The sequence below is a fragment of the Phoca vitulina genome, unplaced genomic scaffold (genome assembly GCF_004348235.1).
Source record: "Phoca vitulina isolate PV1807 unplaced genomic scaffold, GSC_HSeal_1.0 scaffold79, whole genome shotgun sequence".
Classification (NCBI taxonomy): domain Eukaryota; kingdom Metazoa; phylum Chordata; class Mammalia; order Carnivora; family Phocidae; genus Phoca; species Phoca vitulina.
In genome coordinates, this window is record NW_022589782.1 from 1,719,802 (window position 1) to 1,745,687 (window position 25,886).

Consider the following 25,886-nt stretch of genomic DNA (forward strand, 5'->3'; position numbering starts at 1 on the left):
TCCTTTTCTATTTTGGAATCGTCCATTCTTTTGCCCAGTCAGTAGACGAGTCTAAAAGCCCACACGGAGAGGGGGAACTTACCCCTGTAAGTGGAAATATTTGTCTGGTGAAAGGGTGAGATCTCACAACCAAGAGCGCTCGATGAGCTCGTAGCTTTTTCTAGGGTGTAATGTAGAGCTCTACGCTCATGCAATTTCGGTTACTAAGCCGGCCGCTCGCCCCTCCCTCGGCGTCACCAGTGGTTCGCCCCGCGGCGCAGCGCCCGCCGGGAGAAGGCAGAGGGTGGCTGCCATGTTGGACGGAACCACCCGGCAGGACGGACGGGGGGAGCCGCGGCTCCCCGTGAGTCTGTGGATTGAGCCCTGCAAGTGTGGTGCGGGGCTTCGAGCGCGCGCTTGTCATGGGCGCGCTGCCGTGGTCCCCGGTGCACACGCTTGCGCCCCCCGGGTCCCTCCGGACGCGCTGCGAGCATCAGGGCGTGGGCGCCCCCCCCTCCCCGAGCCCCGTGGGGCGGCCCGCCGCACGCACATGGCCCGGCGGCAGGCGCCGCGCGGTGCGGCCTGGGAGAGTCGGAACCGCGGCGAGGCCGGGCGAGGCGGCAGCGGCGGCCCCATGCAGGACGCGGAGAACGTGGCGGCGCCCGAGGCGGCCGAGCCCGGGCAGCAGCAGCAGCAGCAGCAGCCGGCCGCTGAGCCGCCGCCGGGGGAGGAGCCGCCGCGGCCCACGGGGCCCGGCCCGCAGGAGGCGGCGGGCGGCGAGGACGCGGAGGCCGGGCCGGAGCCCGACGTGCTGGCCAAGCCGGCCGAGCCCGCGGCCGACGGAGAGGAGAGGGCGGCCTCGGCCCCCGGCTCGTCCCCGCCGCCGCCGTCTGAGGAGCCCCCCGCCCCGGCCGCGGGTGAGGCCCCGGCGGAGCAGGCCGGGGACGCGGGGGCCGAGGCCCGGTCCGAGGGGGCGGGCGGGGAGGATGGCGGCGCCGACGAGCCCTCCTTCAGCGACCCCGAGGACTTCGTGGACGACGTGAGCGAGGAAGGTGAGGCGGCGCGGGGGTGGGTGGGCGGCAGGGGCGTCCCCGCGCTGCACCTGTCGTCCGGCGCGGAGGGACGGCCTGCTGGGGTGTCTGGGTCTCCTTTCCTGTTTCCTCTCTCCGAAATCAGCGGGGGAGGGCGGGCAACTTGGGGACAACTTGGGAGCCTCCCGTGTGCGCTGGAACCAGGAACTTGGAGGGTGGTGATGGGCGGTAGCGCAAGCCGGAGCCTCGGCCGTGTGTGGCAATTAAGGTCGAGCAAAGCGGGCGCTCCACGTGCCGCGCTCTCTCGGGTGACAGTTCCTTGTCTGCAGGCCCGGGTGCCCGAGTGACGAGCCACACCTGTCAAAGGCCTGGGGCCAACTTCGTGTGGACACTTCCTGGGGTTGATGCGTGCTGTCCCTTAGAGCAGGTTGTGGCAGAGCTGGGTTCCTCTGCCCCTGCTGCGTGGGAGCTCCTGCCTCCAGAGAGTTCCTTCGCGGGCTCCTGAGCCTGCTGCCGCAGTCCTGTTTGGTTCTAAGTGCGTAGGTGGACCACCGTCTCCTGTTGGCAGATGATCTTTTCAGAGTTTAGTGTCACTCGCCGTAGCTTGCTTTGCTTTTCTTTTTACCTTGATTCAGTTTACAGGTGTTATGTCTGCTTTTGTCCTGAGAGCTTGTCTCCTGACGACTTCTGTAGGTGGCCAAGCTCATTTGTTCTTGTTCGTTTATGTTTTGTTTTTAGCCATTTGAACTCTCCGAGCTCTGAGGACATCAGTGGATTCTTCTACATTACAGTAAAATAGGAAGGATAAGCCATTCGTGAAGCAGCTCAGGCTACACCAAGAAAATAAGATGTCACATAAAGATACATTTTTTTTTTTTTATCACACTGAGTCAGAATCAAAGAATCTCAAGTAAAAAAAAGAAAACGTAGGGAACGAACAGCATCGTCTGCTTTTAAATGTAATATTAAACCAATAAGGACAGGAAAGGCTGCACCGCTCGGGAACACTTGGGCTGCAGGTCCAGCTGCGGTCCCCTACCTGCGAGAAAACGTGTTCCTCGTGGTGGGTAGGTGGCGGAGAATTTACAAGGAGGCAGTGTCGCTGGGACCCCCACCACACTCTCCTGCCCTGACAGCATTCATTTTTACTGCACCAATTTTTCTTATATTTTAAAATCTAAGTTTTGGGTTGAAAGTCCATTTTGAGCCCCTGAGTGTTTACTCTGCAGTTGTTTTTTTAAAAAGCAATTGTTCGACCACAAGATTACTAACTGGGCTGTGTGACAGGATGCTAATGTGGGCACAAGCCAGCCAGGCCAAGTGACTGCGGGGAGGACCTTTGGGGGCCCTTGTGATCCTGCTACTTTTGCCAGAGTGCCCCAAAAGGCCCCTGGTCCTGGGGATCCAAAACTGAGCACATCGCCAGTGTTTTTGAGGCCATCTGATTGTGGTCAGTAGGCCAAGTACGTTTTGTGTTTAATGAGAAGAACTGGCCTGTGGGGTCAGCGAGATGCAGAAGGTATGGGTGGTATGAAAGCACACGGGGTCTCATGAGTCCCCTGGAGGTACCCGCAGCTCCAGCGTGGTTGTCCAACTCCTGATTCTGAGATGTTAGACTGTTGCCCAGGTGCCTTGTTCCCGCGGTCATCGGTCATCCATTTAAATTTTCAGCTGCCTTTGAGGCTCAGCCAGACAAGCACATGACAAAGTTGGGTTTGTTTGTATTTGAGAGAGCGAGCAAGTGAGGAGAGGGAGAAGCAGACCCCCCCCCTTCCACCTCCAACCCCTGCTGAGCAGGGAGCCCAACGTGGGACTCAGTCCCAGGACCCTGTCCCAGGACCCTGAGATCATGACCTGAGCTGAAGGCAGATGCTTAATCAACTGAGCCACCCAGGCGCCCCCGTGATGAAGTTCTTAATTCAAGATGGTTTCTTCTGGGGCCTGTCGAACATTATTTATCTTTACATTTGGTATTTAGTTTTGAGAATTGCTTTTTCCTGTTTCTCCTGGGGCCAGGTTGGGAGTCAATTCGGCAAGAGTAACCAGACGCGTGGGCTGGTGATAATGAAGGAAATGTCTCTTCGTTGTGCAGTTGCTGTGTTTATTCACTTACCGTATATGGGCACATTCTTATAAACTCTAGACACTTAAAGATTGTGGGAAGGAGTCCACTGTTTGTATAAAAGCTGAGCTTTTTATTGTAAACCTTGTAAATTCAGATCAGGCTAAACAGGCCCTTTAATTGTATGGTAAGTGTGCTTTAAAAACAACCCAAGGAGCTGACTACAGCCTCACTGGTTGAAGGTGTCCCCCATTGCTGTGACTCTGGTTGGCCTCTTTCCTTTTTTCTCTTTGCTTGCTCTCAATTTTAGCCTCTTTGAAATTTAAGAGGCAATTCTTCTTTTAAAATAATGTTTTAAATATCATTTATGAAAGCATTGAAATTAAAGAGTTTATAACAGGGCTTGCTTCTTGAAATTAAAATACTTTTCCTTTTTGAAAGACCTTTTTAACTTTTTATTATGGAAAATTTCTAGTGCAAAAGTGGAGAAAATTCGTCTTGTGGGAATGAAATGCAGCAAGGGATATTTTGGGACATGTATCCTGTTTAGCATGTTGAAATTCTTAAGAGTAGAATTCAAAGTTTGGAGTAATAATTAGGTTCCAGGACACATAGTACACAAGGAAAAGCCGCCGCCGTTCCTCAGCTGTTTCAGAGTGACCTCAGACTCTCCTTTGGGCTCTCTGTCCTGCTGCAGCTTCATCTGACTTGGCGCTTTAATCTGTTTTAGCTCCTCATGTAGCCAGTGCTTTGAAACTTCACAGCTTTCTAGACCAGCTAACTGGGTTGAGGGTTTGTGCAGAATTGATAATAAAAAGATCTCTGGTCCTCCACTTGACCGGTGAATGTCCATCTCTAGCGGCGGGTCAGGCAGTTTATTGGTGGTGGAGCTTCACGGTCCAAAGGCCTCGAGGCCAGCAGCGGGCCGCAGGTAGGACCGCGGTGGGCCAGCAGCCAGGTGGCATTGCAGCTCCTGGACAGACCGCGCCCCCGTCTGCTCCCACACCTGTGGTCCGTTCCCCACATGCTGCTTTTCCTGCTCCTCCCACCCCTGTCCTTCTCTTGCTCTCATCCAGCCAATCGTCTTGCGGAAATGAAGCAAATCTAAGATGTTAAGATTTGGGTTTTATGATCTTAATTTTTAAAGTAGGTGACGTGAACATAATTTTCAGTTTTGTTTTGTTTTTACATTTTCAGTTTTTGAGTGTAGTTATGAAAATAATGGTTAACACTGTTTACTGTGTCCCAAGCACACTCCTAAGCATTTGTGGATTTACGGTGGACTGGCTGGTGCCTTCTAAGCACCCTGTGAGGCATTTCGTGGAATCAGGACACTTTCCGTAGTGAGGGGCATTGCTGTCGGGCTTGTGGATCCTCTAGTCTCCTCGCTTACGAGTCTGTTGTACATAGTGTTGGGTCCTCTTGGGTTCGAGTTGTTTGTTTTGTCTTAACCTGAGTGGGGAGAAAGTGCCTGCTGGTGGGTTTGCTTCAGGGTGGGTCAGAGAAGGCTCACCACACGTGGTTGCTGCCCGCTTTCCTGGAGAAAGGCCCCGTCCTCTTTGTTGGCATTAGAGTCTTTAAAAAATTTTCATTTAAAATCTTGCATTATTTTCAGGAATGAATGGAAATATCGACAGACAAAGGGAGCATTGAGTTAAAATCTTCCTAACTTTTAAAAGTTTAAATTTTGATTCAATTCATGGCCTTGATTTCTTTTGTTCACAGTGAAATCGTTTATTCATTTTTTACTTCTTGGAAATTTGTTCAACGTGCTAAACTAACGTATCAATGTTTTGCTTGGCCCAAAAAAGTCATTTGCCCAATCTCCCACCCATATAGAACTGCTGGGGGACATTCTCAAGGACCGGCCCCAGGAGGCCGACGGGATCGACTCGGTGATCGTGGTCGACAACGTGCCTCAGGTGGGGCCCGACCGCCTGGAGAAGCTCAAAAACGTCATCCATAAGATCTTTTCCAAGTTTGGGAAAATCACAAATGACTTTTACCCGGAGGAGGATGGAAAGACTAAAGGGTGAGTAGTGGCGGTCAGGTGGCGCCGGGGTCCCTGTGGACGCACACGGTGCTCGCCTCACCTGGCGGTTCTGCTCTTTGTTGATCCCCCGCCCTCAGCTGAGGGCTCCAGACGGGCAGCAGGAGATCCCTGTGGTTCTTGAATTCAGGTGTTGTGGGCAGGCTGCTGAATTCTTAAGAAACCAGAACTTGGTATTTAGAGCCGTAATTGACACAAGAGACATCCTGGATGAAGGGACCAGCAGATTGGAAGGTGGCAAAATTTCAGGAAAATTTTACATACGGTATTTTACTGATTCTAAAATGAGCTTTCCATTCCCCCGCTCTGAAATGGGGATACTTCTTAGAGTTGAGGTGAAAGCTGTGTCACTGCTTAATTGGCAGCTTGTCCCCCTACTGTTCCCTAAAGTAGCACATCTGTTAAAAATGGTAGCCTGAGGGGCGCCTGGGTGGCTCAGTCGTTAAGCGTCTGCCTTCGGCTCAGGTCATGATCCCAGGGTCCTGGGATCGAGCCCTGCATCGGGCTCTCTACTTGGCGGGAAGCCTGCTTCTCCCTCTCCCACTCCCCCTGCTTGGGTTCCCTCTCTCGCTGTCTCTGTCAAAATAAATAAATAAAATCTTTAAAAAAAAAAAAAAAAAATGGTAGCCTGAGATAGCATCCTAGAATTTGCTTTTTAAATTCAGCGTGAGGTTTTGTGTGTTGTAAATGTGACTCTGGTTCCTTCATTTTCTGCTGTGCTGTTCTCTGGTATCACGCGGCTGTTCTAGGAGTTGACCTTTGGCGTCTCACAGTTAGGAATAGTCTTGTACCTCTCCTCCCCCTTTAGGACAGGTGTGAGCCTTTACTTGCTACATACTTTGGAGTGGAATTGGCTTGCTTAAGATGCCCATCTGCAGTCCCGTGGGACAGCATCAGATTGTGCTCGGGTGGTTGTAACTGTTTCCGCTCGACCAGCAGAACACAAGTTCTCTTTGCTGCTCCGCGCACGCTCGTCAGACTTTTCTTTGTTAGAATTCCACGTCATACTGGTCTCAGAGAGTATAGGCAGCTCGTCTTTTATAGGACAGGAATGAGAAGATGATAACATTTATGCTTTTTTAATTCAGATTTTGAAACTACCTGTGATAGCTTTTAAGAAATCATTTTTAGGGGCGCCTGGGTGGCTCAGATGGTTAAGCATCTGCCTTTGGCTTGGGTCATGATCCCAGGGTCCTGGGATCGAGTCCCATGTCTGGCTTCTAGCTCAGCGGGGAGCCTGCTTCTTCCTCTGCCTCTCCCCCTGCTCGTGCTCTCTCTCTCTCTCTCTGTGTCTCAAATGAATAAATAAAAAAAAAATCTTAAAAAAAAAAAAATCATTTAAAAAAAACTGCCAAATGCCGGTTATGCTCCTTGTATTTTTCTTAGAAATCAGGTGGAAGGATAACCTCTTTTTGACCACCAGTTGCTTGTGTTGTATGTTTTGTTACAATGAAACATGCTCTGAAAGCCTTTATGATTTTGCTTTTTATAAAAGGTGTATTTGTGGGGGAGGGGCAGAGGGAGAAGGGAGAAAGAGTGCCAAGCAGACTCCATGCTGACTGCGTGGAGCCCAACACGGGGCTCGATCCCACGACCCTGAGGTCATGACCTGAGCCGAAACCAGGAGTCTGACGCTTAGCTGACTGCACCACCCAGGTGCCCCTATAATTTTGCTTTTAATACACAATATCATGGTCTCAGATTTTCTAATAGCTTTATTTGAAAATTGCCATGCTTGCATAGTCTTAAAGTGCATGATCTCATAAGTCTTGACATGTGCGTATCCGTGAAACCATTACCACGGTCAGGGTAGTAAACATTTTGATTCGTTAACTCTTGTCTGATTTGTGACTGTGGCATTAGGGACTTAAGATCTCCTGTTAGGATTTCGTATGTGTTTAAGGAACCGCTCTGCCGGTGACTTGACTCTGGGGGACGTGGCAGTAGATAGGGCACAGGCCTTGATGGTGCTTCCAAGTCACGTGGACGGGTCTTGGTGTGTTGAGCACAGCCCGCCTGGTCTTAACAGTCTGCCTTGCGCTCGGTCTCGATTCAGGTACACGTTCCTAGAGTACGCATCCCCTGGCCACGCCTTGGACGCCGTGAAGAATGCTGATGGTTACAAGCTGGACAAGCAGCACACGTTCAGGGTCAACCTCTTCACGGACTTCGACAAGTACGTTCCAGCTGGGTGAGAGCCTGGGCCTTCACCAGGCGGGAGAGGCTCCCCACTTCTGGGGGCCGTGTTGGTGGCCCTTCCGGGGAGCTCTGTTCTCTGGGCACGCTGCTGCCGCGGGACTGTTTCCCATCCCAGCCCCTGACACTCCTGGCCAGTGGCACCCCTCACCCACTCTTCCCTCCCCTGTCCCCACCCCACCCCCAAGGGGGACGGGGTGGTGCCACGCTGCCTGTGGCCGAGAGCCCCCAGTGTCGCTGCCCCCCTCCTAGTTGTGCTGCGTGTTGCTAATCAGTTCCTTCTTTTCTTCCAGGTATATGACCATCAGTGACGAGTGGGATATCCCAGAAAAACAGCCTTTCAAAGACTTGGTAAGTGGGTAGAACCTGTATGAGGACTGGGAAGGCTGGGCAGCCCTGTGGCTTGCGGGGGTGAGCTCCTCAGGAGTCACCGCTGCCGGCCTGAGTCGGTCAGACCTCCAGGTGCACGAGGCAGGAATATGGCTTCCTGGATGAAAGTTGCTGAGACATACTCTATCCCTTGCCTTTGGCTCTTTTCCCAGGGAAATTTACGTTACTGGCTCGAAGAAGCAGAATGCAGAGATCAGTACAGTGTCATTTTTGAGAGTGGAGACCGTACTTCCATATTCTGGAACGACGTGAAGGATCCTGTCTCTATCGAAGAGAGAGCGGTGGGTATTTGCTGCCATGTGGGGACTTGCTCTGGATTTCCGTGGCAGGGGAACTGGGTACCCGAGTAGGTGAAGTGTCATGTTCTTCCAGACTGCATCCCTGAGAACAATATCCTTCGCTCTTTTAGTTTTGAAACAAGCCACGAGACGTGAGGAGGCTTCTTGTGTTTTCCAGTTGAGTCAGAGGAGTCGATTCCTTCCAGAAGGAGGGGCTTTGTGCTGGTGTCCTGTAGTCATGTTAACACTGGTCTGACTTTTTCCACAGAGATGGACGGAGACATATGTGCGCTGGTCTCCCAAGGGCACCTACCTGGCCACGTTCCATCAGCGAGGCATTGCTCTCTGGGGCGGAGAGAAATTCAAACAAATCCAGAGATTTAGCCATCAGGGGGTTCAGCTCATTGACTTCTCACCTTGTGAAAGGTAAGCGGTGAGGAAAGGCAGGTGGAGTCCGTTCTCACTTCGTGCTGGCCTCTGTGCATGATTGTACAATTTTGCAGTAATTTCAAACCTAACGGAAGTTTCGTAGGAGGTGTAGAAGGAACTCGTGTGTACTCTTTTTTTTTTTTTTTTTTTAAAGATTTCATCTATTTATCTGAGAGAGAGCATGATAGAGAGAGCACCAGCGGAAAGAGAGGGAGAGGGAGAAGCAGGCCTCCTGCCGGGCAGGGAGCCCAATGCAGGGCTCAATCCCAGGACCCCAGGATCATGACCTGAGCCGAAGGCAGACGCCCAACGACTGAGCCCCCCAGGCGCCCCTCGTGTGCACTCTTTACCGATGTGTCCCGCTTAGCACTTTGTGGGGTTTGCTTTATCGTTTGCACAGACACATGTGACTTTGTCCTGAGCCATTGGGAGTGAGTGGAAGCTTCGTGTCTCTGTCCCCCTGTGTGCATTTCTAGGGGCAGGGAAAGCCCTTCACCTGTCCGCGGTGCCGCCCCGACTGCAGGAGATCTAGCGCCCGTCTGCTACTTCTCCTTAAGCACCATCCTGTTCCCACGTTTCACTCGGTCTCCTCAGTTCCGGGGCTAGTCCACACTTGTGTCCTGTGCCTCTCATTTCATTGTGAATGGCATTTCCTCACCAGGAGGCAGCAGAGGTTTGGGGAGCAGCAGATGCAGCACCAGGAACTGGAAGCACTACTCCCGGGGCCAGGCAGGGTCTTCCTGTCCGCTCATGGCTTCAGTGCCCGGCACGCCCTCCCGCACCGCTCTTTGTGCCCCCTGCTCAGGGCTGACCCCGAGCTTTCCTTGTTGTGTCCCCTCCTCTGTCCAGAAGAGTTTGGCCTCCTACCATGTGGTCTGACTTCATCGGGGGTCGTGACCGCCCCTTGTGTTCCCGGGCTCCTGAGCTGCAGCTCTCCTGCACCTGCTCTGCTTTTGAGTTTTGGTATAAAGTTTTTCTAACACTGGGAAAACTAGAGAGAGGACTTTAGTAACATCTGTGTGCTGAATATCTAGCTTAAAGGTTTCTCATTTTGCCGTATTTGTTTAAAAACAGTTTGGGGCAGGGGCGCCTGGGTGGCTCAGTCCATTAAGCATCTGCTTTCAGGGGCGCCTGGGTGGCTCAGTCGTTAAGCGTCTGCCTTCAGCTCAGGTCATGATCCCAGGGTCCTGGGATCGAGCCCCGCATCGGGCTCCCTGCTCTGCGGGAAGCCTGCTTCTCCCTCTCCCACTCCCCCTGCTGGTGTTCCCTCTCTCGCTGTGTCTCTCTGTGTCAAATAAATAAATAAAATCTTTAAAAAAAAAAAAAAGCATCTGCTTTCAGCTCAGGTCGTGATCTCGGGGTCCTGGGATTGAGCCCCGCATCTGGCTCCCTGCTCAGCGGGAGCCTGCTTTTCTCTCTCTGCCCTTCCCTTCTGCTCTGCTCTCTCTCGCTCGCTCTCAAATAAATAAATAGAATCTTAAAAAAACCAAACCACTGTTTTGGGCATTTTGGACAAGTGCTAGGTTCCTCTAGGAAATAGGCATCGGTCCAAGGGAAGGTGTTCATTGTCTGCGGTCACGATTCTTCCCCCTGCTCAGCAGCCCTGACCAGTTCCCTCAGCATCTTCTAGTGTCCACGCTCGCTCAGGTTCCCTCTGTCCCACAGTCTCCATCGTTGGTGGCTGGTTGTCCACAGCCGGGTCCAGCCCTAGCGCTCGTGTGTGCGGCCCACCTGTCACCCTGTGCGGCCACCCTTGCTGGGTGGTGCTTTGGTGGTGGCTTAGGAGGAACACGGGCTGGGGGTGTCGGATCCTTCCTCAGGGCATCACCTACCTGGTTCCTTCCATCCTTGTGTTTCTGTAAACCGCAAGTTCCGCATGACGGACGTTTCTTAGTTTTGATAAAGTTGTTTCTCTGGCGTGTATTCTTGGAGGACTCACGAATTCACAAGTGCTTGGCATCTGCTTGGTACAGAACACTTGAGCTGCTCCTCGCAGTGTTAGACCCCGGTGTGCGTGGGACTCCTGAGCTCTGCGGGCGGGTGGCGGGTGTGGGGAGGAGCCCCTGCGGGCCGGCACAGGTGCTTCCACGTGCGCGCTTGTCGTTTGTGTGTGTAGACCTTTCTGCTTCCGGAAGGCACCTGGGCGCTCTTACTCATCGTGTCCTGGTGCTCCGCAGGGTGCCTGACACAGGAAGCCCTTGGTGAGGCAGCAGTGCGTGCTTCGTCCTGCAAATTAGTGTGAAAAGTCCTCTTTTTCAGGGGCGCCTGGGTGGCTCAGTCGTTAAGCGTCTGTCTTCGGCTCAGGTCATGGTCCCAGGGTCCTGGGATCGAGCCCCACATCGGGCTCCCTGCTCAGCGGGAAGCCTGCTTCTCCCTCGCCCACTCCCCCTGCTTGTGTTCCCTCTCTCGCTGTGTCTCTCTGTCAAATAAATAAATAAAGTTAAAAAAAAAAAGAGGGCGCCTGGGTGGCTCAGTCGTTAAGCGTCTGCCTTCAGCTCAGGTCATGATCCTGGAGTCCCGGGATCAAGCCCCACATTGGGCTCCTTGCTCAGCAGGGAGTCTGTTTCTCCCTCTGACCCTCTTCCCTCTTGTGCTCTCTCTCATTCTGTCTCTCACTTAAATAAAAAAATAAAAAATTAAAAAAAAAAAGTAACATAGACCTGAACTTATTAAAGAAAAAAAGAGAAAAGCCTGTTTTCCAGATAAGCACCGAATCAGGCCATTTCTGTCGTTCAGCATGGCGGCGTGACAGTGTTTACGCAGGTGTACAGGACAGGCTGTAGAGGGAACCTCGTGACTTGGGGGAGGTGACACCAGCCCTCATTGTTAATTAGCGCACCGGGATGATAAAGGGTCCGGGAGGCCCTGGGGGCCCCTGGACAGGGCCTGGGCTCTGTTTCTGCCTTCTGCCTCGTGGTCTGAGAGGGCACCTGGCTTAGATGGCTGTGCCGTGTGTCAGGGAGGTGAGCGGGGGCCCTGGGTGTGGACAAGCCCGCGTCGGCAGAGGGAGAAGCCCCAGGCACAGAGGCTGGGCTAGACAGACGTGTGCTGGCTTTTGAAACGCACGTGGGTGTTCTGTTTCCCTTCTTGTCCTAACTAAATGTCGATGAAAATCAAGTAGGAGCATTGCACCCCACTCAGCCTAGAGCGCACACGTGCAGACTTCGGTTTGGAATCTGTTGGGTCTTTCAGTGTCCTGATTTTGTGGAGAAAACCTTTGGGGGGGGTCCCTCGAAGTGCCCTGGTGCCTCGGAGGTGGCCTGCTGTGGTGGGAGAGCGTTCTCGGGAGCCGGGCTTTGGAGGCCTGCTGGCTGCAGGAGTCCCGACTGCTTACTCTGGCAGCCCCCTGCCCCCCGGGCCTGGCGCCGTCTGGAGCGGAGGCTCGGTGGGTTCGGGTGCTCACCTCCACACGCAGCGTGGTGCTCAGGGAAGAGAAGGTGGGGTGGTGGGCGGATTATCAGCAGTGTCCCCTCTGTGACAGATACCTGGTGACATTCAGCCCCCTCATGGACACCCAGGATGACCCTCAAGCCATCATCATCTGGGACATCCTGACCGGACAGAAGAAGAGGGGTTTTCACTGCGAAAGCTCAGCCCATTGGCCTATCTTTAAGTGAGTCAACCACGGTGGCCCACGGAGAGCTTGTCGGGGCCTTTTCTTCTCATGACAGAGCCTGGCACTTTCTTCTTTCTCAGGTGGAGCCACGATGGTAAATTCTTCGCCAGAATGACACTCGACACTCTTAGCATCTATGAAACTCCTGTAAGTGACACGGTTTCCTGAGTGGTGGCCTCACACGGTGGGAGCTGCTGGGGGCGTCCCCATGGGCGAGGGGAAGGGAAGAGCAGTGTTGTGTGTGCAGAACGGGGGGAGCTGCATGCGCCTCTCCGCGGCTGCCCCTTTCCCGTCGCTGCCCCTGGGTTCTGGCCCAATTTGCTTTTGCTGTTGCCGGCGGTCCAGGACGGGAGCAAAGAGAAGGGACCTTGGAGATGGGTGCTTTGCCGCTGCGGGTGACCTGTTTCCTTGCTGTGTGTCCCCTGCTAGGCTTACTTGCTGGGCTTATTCCAGAAATGGTGGTTTCCTTTTCGTGAAAATGTGGGTGTATTATGGAGACAGTGGTGTGATTTAACTCCGTTGTCGCCCTTTTTATTCCGCAGTCTATGGGCCTTTTGGACAAGAAGAGCTTGAAGATCTCCGGCATAAAGTAAGTGAGCGTTCTTCCCAGTGGGCGGTAGGAGCTGGGCCCCTCCTCTAGTGCTTGGCTCTTGCTCGGTGGGAGAGGACACTGGGTCCTTGCTCTGGCCACGAGCGCGGCCCAGCAGGCCCCGGCCCGCCACCACTGGCCTCTTGTTGTGACTCTGCTGGCCTCCCGGCCCACGTTCCCTTCTGCACGTAGACCCTTCGTGAGGCCACAGGTTCTGTTTGTGTCCTGTTCCTGCCTTGGAACTGACGCTCGGGCTGCTTTCTTTGGGGAAGACGGGGGCGGAGGGCGAAGGAGTGCACTTAGTCGAGAGGCTTCTGTGAACTCCGCTGACCGAGTGGGGGGCTTGGGGGGCTTTGGGGGAATGGCCAGGGCAGGCACGCTTGGCTTACGTGCCGTCTCGAGGGTGGCCTGTCTCTGCAGAGAGGTGCCAGCCGCGCAGGGACGCGAATGGTTCTGACTCCTTTTGTGGTGAGTTCTCGGGCACGGGGGGTGCTCACGATACGAGCTACACCAGGAATTGGGTTTCCGTCACCGTCACCGTCACAGGAAAGGTAGTCTTTGTGGTTCATGAGGGCGCCGGGCCTCGAGGTCACTGCAGGGTGGAGGCTGTTGTCCTCCCGCCGCGGGATCCTCTGAGCTGTGCTGTTCCCTTAGCGCCAGAGAGCGCGTCCGGCGTCGTCCGGGTCCAGCAGCCCAGGGTGTGGCCGTGTGGAGCCCCGCTGCCCCTCGCTGGCAGAGCGAGCACACCGACGCCCCAGGTGGCGGGGGCCAGACGGGCAGCCGCCAGCTGTCAGGGAAGCCTGGGCTGGTTTCCAGCCGGCGAGCCTGATGTCCGCTGCGCCCCCTTCCCCACAGCATCCTAGCCAGTGGTCGGCTGATACTGTGTTCTCTTCGTTCTGCAGGGACTTCTCGTGGTCTCCCGGGGGTAACATCATAGCCTTTTGGGTGCCTGAGGACAAAGATATCCCGGCCAGGGTGACCCTGATGCAGCTTCCCACCAGACAAGAGATCAGGGTTAGGAATCTGTTCAACGTGGTGGACTGCAAGCTGCACTGGCAGAAAAATGGGGATTACTTGTGTGTTAAAGTGGATAGGACCCCCAAAGGGACCCAGGTGAGTGGGTACCCCTCCTTCCAGCTCCATGCCCGCCTCCTGCTTGACGGGTGTTGACGGATTACTTGTTTGAATTTGGGGGTCATGTTCAGACCCACGGGTTACTGAAAGCGGTTAGCTGGCTGTCCTGGCTGGAGCCCTTGTCACCTTCCGGCTGAGGAGCAGGGTGACCCGTTCACAAGGTCGCGAGGACGGGTCCAGGCACCTGCCTGTTTTCCTATAGAGGGTGAAAACAAAAGCGTTTTTCTCTTAACTCCCTGTTTAAGCACAAAGAGGAGCCAGCACCCAGATTGTTTTTGTTTGTTTGCATCATTTCATACCTTATGAATTTGTCTGATCTGTTCCTTCTCGTGGAAGTATCCCTTCTCCTTGAACAAAAGACACTGTTGACACGGACTCCCCATGCTGTAGCCTGCGCCCTCGCAGAGTGCACGGACCGGTGGCTTTTCGGGACATTCACAGACTTGTGCGGCTCTCGCCACGATCTTAACTCGAGAGTGTTTTCATCACCCAAAAACAGAAAGCCTGCACCCCAGCGCCCCACTCCCCTGGGTCCCGACTACTCCACCTTCTCTCTGTGTGGCTTCGTCTGTGCAGGACACTTGGTGGGAATGAAGGAATACAGCGCGTGGCCTGTGGTGGCTGGCTTCCCTCACTGAGCGCGTTTTCAGGGCTCACCCGAGCTGTGGCAGGTGTCTGCACCTTGTCCCGGGTCAGGGCTGAGCTGCGCCAGCTCGCGTGCTCCCGCCTGTGGGTGGACCCGCGTGTCGTTTCCACCTTCGGGCTGTCCGGGACCATGCGGCCTCCTGGTTTCCGTTTAACACCCGTGTCTGGAAGATCCCTGCAGGGTGCTCCCCTCCCCGTGCCTGGGCCTCGAGAGCGCTATGGAGTTTGGCGGACCAGCTGCGGCGTGTGGCCCTGAGCCTCCGTGCAGGAGTGTGGCGGGAGGGCCGGAGGGGCCGCGCTGTCCTGCAGAGACTGCACCCGGGGACGCCTCTGGCAGCGCAGGATGCTGGCTTGACCCTGCCGGGCTGAGTTCCGTCACTTAGATATTCGCACGTCTTTACCAGCCGCGTGCACATCCTCTTCCATCCTGTTATGTTGTTCTTGAGGTACGATTTTCTCATGCTTTCAGCTTCCACCATTTCACTCTCTTCTTTTCTCTCCCAAATAGGGCGTGGTCACAAATTTTGAAATTTTCCGAATGAGGGAAAAACAGGTACCTGTCGACGTGGTGGAAATGAAAGGCAAGTTCCTTGTGGTCCCTTGTGGTCGGCGGTCCCTGTGCGCGGCCTGGAGCTCTGTATGCCCGCCTGCGCAGGTGGCCACGGCCCTGACCACACGCGCTGTCTGCCTCCCGGGCCCGAACGCGCACGCCTCAGTTCAGGCTGCCGGGCGGCTTGCGTGCTCCCTCCTCACACCCTGGCCCGGCCTGCCCGGCGGAGGAGCGAGGGTCCCGTGGTTTCTTGCTGAGAGACACGTGGGGAATGGGTTTCCTGACGCAGTGACCGGCAGCAGAAGGGCTTTTCATGTGACAAACGAGTTCTCGGGTGACAAGAGCTTTTATTCTGGGCCTAAAACCGTGCAGGCGCTCTGCTGCTGCCTCTAGGTGGGAAGTGGGGCCTGCATCGTTGGTTGGGTTTTGTGTTGTAGTTTGTGTCCTGGTTTGCAAGGGAGAGGAGGACAAAGGGGAGGCGGAGGACAGAGCGAGAGAGGGTCCAGCCTGGCCGCCCTGCACTGTTAGCCCCTGGGGGCCGTGGAATCCTGTACTGGGGATGGCGGTGGGCGCCAGCAAGCGGACGCACTTCTGCGGTGTTCCCGCTGGGCCAGGATGGTCTCACCCAAGTCCCCACGCCCTCGTTCCTAGGCCCGCTGTGTGGTCTTTTCAATGAACTTAAGAATTTGGGGCATTTTCTCTGGTTGAGTAGTGAAGGCTGTGCAGGAAGGTTGTTTGATCAGGAACATGATTTCATTAAACCATGAAAGAGTGGTTTCTTCTTTTTCTTGATTGCAGAAACCATCATAGCCTTTGCTTGGGAGCCAAACGGGAGTAAGTTTGCCGTGCTGCATGGGGAGGCTCCTCGGATATCCGTTTCCTTCTACCATGTGAAGAACAATGGGAAGATCGAGCTTATCAGTAAGTAGCTTTATAAGCCGTTGATGGGCACACGGGAGGGAGAACGGACAGACGGGCCCTTTGGAGGGTCGCTCCACACGCATGTTCCCCTGGCTAGGAGCCGTTGCTCAGGCCATGCGGCAGCTCTGAGGGCCCCCGGGGCTCCAGCTTCGTTCGTGGCTGCGTCGGCCGTGGGCCCTTCAAGAGAGGGGTTCTGAGTGGACGCGTTCTCCCTCTTGCGGCCACAGCTATCGTCTCTGGGCTGGGGGCTCCCCATCCCCGCCGTGTTCTGCTGAGCCTGCAAGGGGCCCTCCTCGTTCCCTGGCCTCCCTCGGTGACCTGATCCCCCACCCACAGCGGGCTCCTCCAGGGCGTCCTGGGTTCTTAGCACAGAGCTCAACGTGCAGTGGGTCCTCGTTGTGCAGCGTGGGGACTGCGGTGATGGACATGGGCCATGTGTCCCCGTACCCAGAGGCTTGGGTGCTGAGCTTGTCGTGGGGGAATGCCAGGAGCTCAGCGGTGTTTGCGGGAGACCGGCTGGCTGGCCATCACGAAACCCAACTGTGCTGTGAATTCCCTGTGACAGAGGAAATGGTTTGCACCATCTCTGGTTAGAAAGCAGGTTTGTAAATAGCCAGTGTAGGAGTGCATTCCACTTCTGAAGGCTCTGGGTCGCCCACTTGGAAGGATGACCACATGGGTCCTGCTAACCGTGTGGCTGCACTCCCAGCACCTTCATCTTGGTCTGAGAATCTTGTCCGGCAGGCCACGCCGCCTTTCCCCATCTCCCTATCCCCCCTGGCCCCCATCTGTGGATCCACTGCAGGCCCAGGTCAGGCTGGGGTTCACTTTGTGCCCTTGGCTGGAGACCTGAGGTTGCCACCTGAGCGGTAACTGTCTGCTCTCTGGGGGCCCTGTGGGGACCTCGTCAGATGGAGGCAGTCCTTGTGTTGGGAGACACGGTGGCTTTTTTCCCACGGTGGGAGACACGTTTTTATGACTGCAGAGCTTGAAAAAGGTGTTTGAGTCACTGGAAGAATGCATCTTGGGTTTTTTTGGGTCACGTGTCTCTGCACTTGGTGGGGGTGTGGGTTCCTCGCCCTCGTGTGGAGACCCTGAGACTGTGTTTACGGTGACTTCTCTGTCCAGTTTCCCAGGAAGTTAAATTGTTTTGAACATGAGACGTTATTACAAACGGTAACGTAGCTTCAGAATGTGTTCTCCCTTTTTTCTTGAAGCGTAGATCATGACTTAAAGTGTACTTAGTCCAGGGGTTTTCCAAAATTGTCCTCACGGGCAGCAGGCTGGTGTGGGGTGTGTGTGAGAAAGTTCACCCGCAGGGCAGCGTGAGCCTGTCGCCCGTCCTGGCCACACCCCGCCTGCCTTCGGCGCCTTGACAAAGACTTACAGACGCTCTCTTTGTTTCCAGAAATGTTTGATAAGCAGCAGGCAAATACCATCTTCTGGAGCCCCCAGGGACAGTTCGTCGTGTTGGCTGGCTTGAGGAGGTGGGTTTCTGCTGCCTGATGCCATCTGCTCGTGGTGAGCCGCGCTCTGCGGGCCGCTGTGGGGGCCCTGACGTGGGGCCCTGCGGGTCACAGCGGTTCCTTGCACCGTGATGGAGCGTGCTTGCGTGAAAGGACTGTTCCTGCTTTTTTGGTGGATGGGAATTTATCGTGTTTCCGTCTTGCCCAGACTTGGGCTGAAACCAGGTCGATGAAAGTCCCCCGCGAGTGTTTTCAGTCTGGAGGAGGTGTGAGTGTTGGGATTTCCTCGTGGTTGAGCAAGACCGCTTCCTGGCAGGGCAGCGAGCCTGGTGTGAAACCCGCGTCCTCTTGTGGGAAGGCTGTGAGCAGACGGCTGCGAGCCGGCGTCTGCAGTGAGACCACGAGTGTGGCAGTGGTCACCCTCCCGTGGTCCCTGCTCACCCACTGTCCTAGCCGTGCATGGGAGCCTGAGGAGCCCGCGCCTGCCCGTGGGTTAGCAGAACGCACTTAGAGTCGCTCGCTTTCCTGACTTCGTTGGAGGTGCTTACTGCGTTTCCAGAGGGTTGGCCTCAGATAATCCGGTGCACACACTCCCCACGGCTCCACTCCCAGCGCCCTCAGGAGGTAGAGGGCTCCGGATCACTTCTTCCTCAACGGCAAGGTTCCCGAGTCCGCTCTGGAGTCTCCGAGGAGTGGGACACCAGGAGGGTGTGCGCACTGACCCTGCTCTGTCTCCCCAGCATGAACGGCGCCTTGGCTTTTGTTGACACGTCGGACTGCACGGTCATGAACATTGCGGAGCACTACATGGCCTCCGACGTGGAGTGGGACCCCACGGGGCGCTACGTTGTCACCTCTGTGTCCTGGTGGAGCCATAAGGTACGGGGCCCCGGTGTGGCTGGGTGCAGTGTGGGACTCGGCTGTGCCGGGCCTGGCGTCCCCTCCTGCCCTCCCGGGTCTCCGTGCGGTGGGCACCGTTAGTCACTCTTATGCTGCCCTGCCCGGCCGCCCCACAGAGCTCCTTGGCAGCGCCCTGAGCCAGCCAGCTTTTCCACGAGTCGGTTGGCGTTCCTTGATTTCCCTTTCCTGAGTCGGACCGCATCTTAGGCTGGCTTCAGCCCGAGTTCAGGCCCCTCCGTCTGACGCAGGAGCCGGGGAGCTTCTGACGGCGTCGTGTCCCCCCCCGCAGTTTGAACTCACCCACACTGGTCTCTGTGGCTCGGGGCGGGGGGAGGACGCGCCGCGCTGAGCACACGCTTTCCCAGTAGGGTTAGCGCACCCTCAGGAAGTTCGTGGTTTGGACCGCCCTTTTCTGGTGGTGGCCCCTGCGCGTGTAACAGCCGTGCGTGGCCCGTGGGCGCCTCCCCTGCCCGGAACATGTTCCCACGTGTGCGGCGCCGCTCACCCGCCCTGCTCTGTGTTTTCCTGGTGCTCGAGGGGCACGACGTCCCCGCGGGCTGTTAGCACCCTGTTTCCTCCTTTTGCCGTGACAGCTCAGCGTCGTGTGGGCGGGGCCTCTTCTCTGGTGCTGCCTGGCGCGTGGTCCTCATTCAGTCGGGGTGGTTGGTGAGTGAGTGGCCTGCGGAGCCACCAGAGAGAGGGCTGCTCACCCGAGGGTCTGGGCCATCCCGAAAGGACGTGAACGTGTGTGTGTGCGCACACGTGTTCAGTCTCAGGCGTCCGTAAGCTGAAAAACTGAAGCAGCGCCACGCTCCGTGAGCGGGAGAGGCTGTGGCTGAAGCCGGTTCCGTGTGGCGTGTGCGTGCTGGCGTGTGTGCAGCGAGGTCCCTCGCGCGGTGCTCCCGGGCTGCTGGTGAGCTCAGCCGAGTCTGTCTGCCACGTGTGGTCAGGCTTTCTCGCGGATGGAGGTGCTGAGACTCAAACGAGCGCGTGTGCAGAGTTAAGCCATCGAGTCAGGGCGGTTCTGTGTGACGAAGCACGAGCGTGCAGGAGCTCAGACTCCGTCCCCGGGCGCGGTGTCCTGAGAATAGTCTGGATCAGGGCGAGCGTGTGCGCGGGTTTGAGCTCCAGGTGGTGCCGGAGTCCTCCAGACCCTGGGCCATTGTGAAGCGCCACAGGCTGCCGAAGTGCCGGCCGCAGCGAGGGCACCGGTGCCGCCTCCGTCGTCGGGAAAGGCGCCAGCTGAGCACGGCAGCGCATCTCTGGGCGCAGGCCGCTGTGTCCTGGCGGGGCGCCCTGTTGCAGGCCGGCAGGGCGCCCGTGCCGTGGGGGCCCGTCCCGGCTGGGGCACAGCTGCGCACCGCGCGGGACGTCACCTCCTGTCAGCCTCAGGGACCGCGCTCCCCCGCAGTCTCCCAGGTGCCAACCGCTGCCACGTGCGGGCTCTCGGAGCGCGGGGTGACACGCTCGGTCTGCTGGGCTCTGGGCTGGTACAGGTCCCGGGCGCCCTCGTCCTGCCGGGACTTGCGGCAGTGAGCAGCGCTCGGGCCTCTGTCTCTCGCAGGTGGACAACGCCTACTGGCTGTGGACTTTCCAAGGACGCCTCCTGCAGAAGAACAACAAGGACCGCTTTTGCCAGCTGCTGTGGAGACCTCGGCCCCCCACGCTCCTGAGCCAGGATCAGATAAAGGTCTGGGGCTCCCGGGGCCCGGGCAGCGCGGACTCCCTGGTGGCACTGACAGGAGAGATTTCCCTTTTCTGCCACCATTTGGGGGCTCTCGCCTGAGGAACGGAAACGGGACGTTTGGGGCGCCTTTTGATGAGATGCGAGAGCACCGGGGATCCCACAGGAAGGAATAGTCTCAGGATCGTAATTGTGGGTTTGCAGGTCATGCCCGGCTGTGTCTGTGCCCTTCTCGGACACTTGCACGGAGCGGAGGGGATGTGAACCGGGCCGGCGGCGCTGGGAGAGGGTGTCCGTGGGCTGTGCACGGTAGCGGGACGCGGCCCCCGTGAAACCTGCAGGCCGGCGCCCGGTGCACGTGTGTGCAGCCACGTGCTCGCCACCCTGAGGAGGCCGCTGCGCCTTGACAGCTTTGAAGATGCTTTGAACGTTTAAATCCTGGCTTGTCTTTGTTTTCAGCAAATTAAAAAGGATCTGAAGAAATATTCTAAGATCTTTGAACAGAAAGATCGTCTGAGTCAATCCAAAGCCTCAAAGGTTAGCCTGCTCCAGGGACTGAGGGGGGGGCCGGCGTCAGGCCCGGGGGGACGGCGGCATGTGCCGCAGACGCCATGCCTCCGCCGTGTGCACAGACTGCTGGGCCCTGGCACGTGTCTCCGGGTGGCCGGCCATCCACATGCAGGGGGGTCGGTCCGAGTGAAGGGAAGGAGGAGAGCACGTCTCTCCAGTCCAGTCCCGAGACCCTCTCTGAATAGAGGGGTCCTCGCAGCACCCACTGCTGCGGGCGTTCCTGCCGGCCACGGTCCTGTCAGCCCCATGACTCCCCCTGATTCCACGCACAGGAACTGGTGGAAAGAAGACGCACCATGATGGAAGATTTCCGAAAATACCGGAAAATGGCCCAAGAACTCTACATGGAGCAGAAGAGTGAACGTCTGGAGTTGCGAGGAGGTAACTATTAGCTGAAGACGCGTGTTTCAGAGCATGCGTCTGCAGAGACGTTTCACTATCCGATCGTGTGAGTTTTCTAGTCAAGTGTGCGGTGTCGTAAAGATTCTTAGATTGTCGAGGAACCGGGAGTTTCCCACGGTCGTGTGCAGGGAACCTTGCTGTGTTCGTGCCGGGCTCCCGGCCGATGTGGGTGCGCCATGTCACCCTTCTCCCCCGCTCACAGGCGTGGACACGGACGAGCTGGACAGCAACGTGGAGGACTGGGAGGAGGAGACCATCGAGTTCTTCGTCACGGAGGAGATCATTCCCTTGGGAAATCAGGAGTGACCCGAGCACCGTGGTAAGACCTCTTCGGATGGGGACGAGCAGAACCCTGACGTGTTGTGTTGTTCCTCGAGTGAGGAAGTCCCCAGGTTCACGTGCTCGGGCTCAGTGGGACCCTTGTGTGGGAGCTGCAAAGGGCCCGATGCACATCCTGGCTGTCAGAGCTGGGGCTCTTCCTCTGGCAACGGCAGGGCCTCGAGCCCCAGACTTAGGGCAGGGCGCCTCGGGAGCCGGGTTGTGGATAAGACACAGGGCTGGGGAGGAGGAAGGAGGCTGGCCGCGGACCGTCTCCGGGTGTCTGGCTGGGAGAAAGCGTCAGTGTGCCCGGCGGAGCCAGGAGCCGTCAGAACTCGGTCAGTCAGGCGAGGTAGGGCACTTTCTGGGGGGGGGGCGCGTGTGAGGCCCCAGAATCTCGTGCCTGGGGCGGCCGGCGGGACGGCTTGGCAGCTGCTCGGCGAGGCTCTCCGCGCTGGAGGCTGCTCCCCCGGAGCGTCTGCTCCTGCTCCTCTTGGGCATCACGTCGAAGCGGACCCTGGGGGTCCCCTTCTGAGATGGTGTGGTCGGTGGCCGCTTGTCTGGGCGCGCTGTCGGGGCTCGCTGTGGCTGACGCGCCCCTTGTTGTCAAGGCGCGGCGCGGAGAGTGAACGCCTGCTCCCTCGTTGCAGCGTCCCTGCGTCGCGTGCTGGACCCCGGTCGTCCTGCTGCAGGAAGCCTGCACGAGGCCTGAACTCTCCCCTGTGCTTTCTCTGGCTCCAGACTCTGCACCCGGACTCCCCCATCTCCACATGTCACTGTGCCTTTCACCCCTGGTCTCACCGCAGGGGAGGATCCAAGGCACCGCTTGCAGTTTTTTCTCGTTCGGGGTTTTTAAAATCACGCCACCAGTGTTGGTTCCTCACAGTCGTGCGCCGCTGCGGCGGCCCCCCCCCGCCCTGAGCGCACAGCCGAGCGGTCCCCCTCGAGGACTCGTCCTGCCCTGTGCGCGCGGCCCGGCCTGGCCGTGTCCCGGGCACCGCAGGGAAGCAGCGCCCCGCAGTTTCCTGGCGCCGTTCGGGTTGTGCCGGCTTCTCTCAGTGGGCTGAGCGTGCAAATAAAAGCAAACCTGTGCGAAAACACTGTCTTTCTCCTGTCTTTACACGTACGTAGCAGCCTCAAGGCTGGTGCCCGTGCCCCGGCCGTGGCGGCGCTCTGGGCTCGGCCCGCCCGCTGCTGTTGGCCCACGAGGCCCACGTGGCCAGGAGGCAGGCCTCCAACCTTGTCGAGCAGTTGTGCATTCCAGCCGAGCTCTGTAAAGTGAAGTAGCAGCCCCGTCCAGCTTTTTTGTGTCCTGTGCTCATTTCGCCTGCTGGGAGAAGCCCCTCTGCGCTTTGCTCGGAGCCCTGCACACTTGACCTCGTCCACGAGAGTTGCCACTTGAGCCACTGTTGTGTGGGCCTCCGAATACCTTTGCTCCTGAAAAGTGGGTGAACGAGTCCGTGTGACCTCAGCCGGTTACTTGTGTCCGCTACACGTCGATGCACCGGTGCCTTGTCCGCGGCCGCGCTTCTGTCTGTTGTCCGGGAGCCCGACACGTGGCGTGCGAAGCAGCAGAGCACGGGACGGGTACGCCGCAGACGCACGGGCCTGAAATGTTCTGGGATTGGAGGATAAGCGGTCGTCTGCGGGGCCTGGGCTGTCCACGACCCGCGGGGGCCGTGCCGGAGGGGCGGTCGGGCAGCCTGCTGCAGCCCCAAGCCCGGCTGCGAGGCACGCTTGCCGCTCCATCCCCAGGTCCAGTCGCCATGCTTAGCTCCCCATCGACACACGGGGTCCGGGGTCTCGCTCGCGCTCACGTCCTTTAAACCTTAGCGTGCCAAGTCCTGGGTTTTACGTTTGATGGCGGTGAGAAGGAAGAGGTCCGGGCTTTGGTCATTTTCACAGATTTTTAACAGAGCTTTCAAAAAATTTACTTTTGACTGTTTTAAACTTGCTAGTTGTAATTGTTTTACATAATTTGTTAATAAAAGAATTTCTTGAAAGACGTGTGCTTGTTTTCTTCTGTTCTGCTCGAGAAATGGGTTTCCCAGGCCAGGCCCAGGCAGAATGGCCTGACCCATCCGGCCGGGGCTGGGGCGGCCCCCGCGCTCTGGCTTCTGGCTGGGGCCTCAGGGTGGACGCAGGCCCCGCCCCCCCGTGTGGACCTGCCATCCTGGTCCTGTCTCCAGAGAAGACTTGCCCTCGTGTGGGCTCTCTGGCAGCTTGCTGTGGGTCGCAGGCTGGAGGCTTCGTGGAAGGGGGCCGTGGGCGTCATGGGTGGCACTCTCCTCTGCTGCCCGTTGCCTCGTGGTGTCCTTGCGCTTAGCACCGACCTGACGCCTGGAAGAGAACGGGCAGGCGGGGACAGCCGTGCTGACCCGGAGGGAGTCACTTGAGCTCGGCCCGCCGCCGCCGCACGCAGCTGCAATCTCCCAGTCAGGTTTCTCAGACGTGAACTCACGGGATCTGGCCTCCGTGGGACTTTATCAAATGTAGGATCAGCTTGTGCACGCTAGTTGTTCTCATCATGCGTGTGCCCTGCTTCACGGCCTGGTAGCGGCTTCCCCAGAAGCTGCTGGGGAAAGCGGGGTGCAGCATGGCCCGCCCACGCAGACACCTGGTGGTGAAGGCCAGTCGGGCCCGGGGTGTGGTGCAGACTGGCAGCCGGCCTGGGAGAGGCAGCTAAAAACCACGTCCTGAGCAGAAACTGGACGGTCACTTCAAGTTGTTCTAGAAATGCATCCATGGGGAAAAGCATTTATAGCCGCGATGAATTTCGTTAGGTGTTCGTTGGTGGGATTGGCCCCCCTTTGGTGGAAAGGCTCCAAGGCCAAGCCTCGTGGCCCTCAGGCTCACCTGGAGCCCGGGGGTTGCCCTGACAATGGGTGAGAGCACAGACGTAAAGGCTGGGCCGTGGTCTGGAGCCCGACCCCCTGTGCCCAGCGTGCAGCTGGCTTATGGCCACCGGGGCCTGGGCCACCCAGCTGCTTGGGGCCTCCCAAGCCACGTGTGGGGTCCCACGTGTGCGGTCCCACGTGTGCAGTTAAGGACTGGCTGGGCTCCTGGGGCCTGCTGATGTCACCAAGGCAGGGCGGGTGGGGGAGGCGGCACGGGCCGGTCGCCTTGCCTGCCAGGAGAGCAGGGAGCACATCATGCCCGCCGTTCCCACTGCCGGCCCCGGGCAGCCCGGCCACGAGAGAGGTGGAGCCCAAGGACCAGCAGCTCATGGTGAGCATTCTCCCTCGTGTTCCCGGATGGCCCTACGGCTGCGTGTCCCTGAGGCTGCTTCGTCCTGACCCACTGCCCCGGTGCCTGTCACTTGGCACAGGTCAGGTCTCGGGGTACTGGTCCCCGTCAAGGGTCCTACCTCTGCTCCCCTGTTCCTGCCTCTCCCCTGCCCCCCCAGCCCTGTGATCTCCCCAACAAGCTCCAGGCCCTGCGAGGGCTACCCGGACCCGTGTGCTGGGGGGCTTGAAACTTCAGCCCACTTGGTGGTGGGTGGATGAGCTGAGGCCCGGGCCTTGCCCCACATTTGCTGGCTGGTTACCCTGGTTACCAGAGACCCCTGTCGTGAAGCGGGGGCCCTGGTGCACTGGGATAATGGGGAGCAGCCTCGGGGCGGCGGGGCCCTGGAAGGCAGCTGCCCTGGTGTGCTGCCCACAGGTAGCGCTTCGGATCCGCCCGCTCAGTGACACTGAACTGGAAGAAGGGGCCACCGTCACTGCCCACAAAGTGGGGGACCAGGTGAGGCTGCGGGGGGCACGGGCATGCAACCACGGGGTTGGGATGCTCACCTTCTGCATGCGCTTCACTGACCTGCTCCGACTGAAAAGGGCCCCGGGTGCCGAGGGTCACAGCGGGGTCTGCGGGGACCCCTGCTCCTTGGAAAGCCTGAGACGCTGGCTGAGCCGGGTTGCGGGAGTCACGTGGCAGAATGAATGCCAGATGTGGGGTAAGACAGATTTTGTCAGAGGAATTGGATTTTTCCACTTGTCATTAGAAAGGCAGCTCTAAGGAGGAATCGAACGTCGTGTCTAGAAGGTTTGCACTTCCGAGGCGAAGGTCCAGGAGGCTGGGAAGCCCTGAGTGCTCCTCCCCCCGGGTGGGGGTGCCCAGTGCTGAGCGGGCAGGTGGGGAGCTCCCGAGGGTGCCGTGCGAAGAGGGAACAGGGCGTCTCGGCTGTGCAGGCCCCTTGGGGTGCGCTGGGCAGAGGCTGCAGCGAAATCGTGCTGAGCTCGTAGACCAGGAAGCAGCACACGGTGACAGCCGTTACGCGGGGGGGGGCCGGGGTTGCACAGGACAGAATTCGGCTCAGGTGTGCAGAGTGTACGTGTTCGTACTGTGGAAGCAGCATCGATCCCGCTGAGGTCGTGCTGTAAGGGCTCAGGGATGCGACAGGAGACCCAGTGGGGCCGGTGTCACGGGGGCCCGGTGACCGCCCGCAGCAAGGACTGCCGTGTGCGCGGTCAGAGGTCCCATAGCTCTGAAGGCAGCAAAACAGTTTGCTGGAATCGACCGTGGTTCTCAGGATAGCGTCAGTAGTCCCCAGACCTTGGCGCTGGCCCATCTGGGGACCGATGGACGTCCTCCCAGGGGAGCGCCCCCCCGTCCTCGGTGCCTCCCATCCTCCCTGATACTGGAGGTCAGAAGGCCCCCTTTTCGTCCTGCCGCCACAG

General features: G+C 57.8%; 2 protein-coding genes across 2 annotated transcripts in view; both read left to right on the forward strand.

The window, feature by feature from the left end:
• The first annotated feature begins 576 nt into the window (after nucleotides 1-576).
• On the forward strand, nucleotides 577-23,159 carry EIF3B (eukaryotic translation initiation factor 3 subunit B). The gene is made up of 19 exons (XM_032394155.1): nucleotides 577-1,031; nucleotides 4,912-5,104; nucleotides 7,179-7,298; nucleotides 7,612-7,669; nucleotides 7,861-7,989; nucleotides 8,255-8,412; nucleotides 11,897-12,028; nucleotides 12,112-12,178; nucleotides 12,574-12,620; nucleotides 13,523-13,733; nucleotides 14,908-14,980; nucleotides 15,748-15,870; nucleotides 17,279-17,357; nucleotides 18,077-18,215; nucleotides 19,801-19,926; nucleotides 20,380-20,457; nucleotides 20,763-20,871; nucleotides 21,095-21,211; nucleotides 21,861-23,159. The coding sequence occupies exons 1-18, from the start codon at nucleotides 614-616 to the stop codon at nucleotides 21,196-21,198; spliced, it is 2,364 nt and encodes a 787-aa protein (XP_032250046.1). The 5' UTR covers nucleotides 577-613; the 3' UTR covers nucleotides 21,199-21,211; nucleotides 21,861-23,159.
• Nucleotides 23,160-23,979: 820 nt separating this feature from the next.
• LOC116625488 (kinesin-like protein KIF19) overlaps nucleotides 23,980-25,886 on the forward strand; it is a 37,657-nt gene continuing 35,750 nt past the window's right edge. The window contains 3 exon segments of the mRNA XM_032394089.1: nucleotides 23,980-24,095; nucleotides 24,345-24,438; nucleotides 24,874-24,954. Of these exon segments, the coding sequence (XP_032249980.1) occupies nucleotides 23,980-24,095; nucleotides 24,345-24,438; nucleotides 24,874-24,954 (291 nt within the window).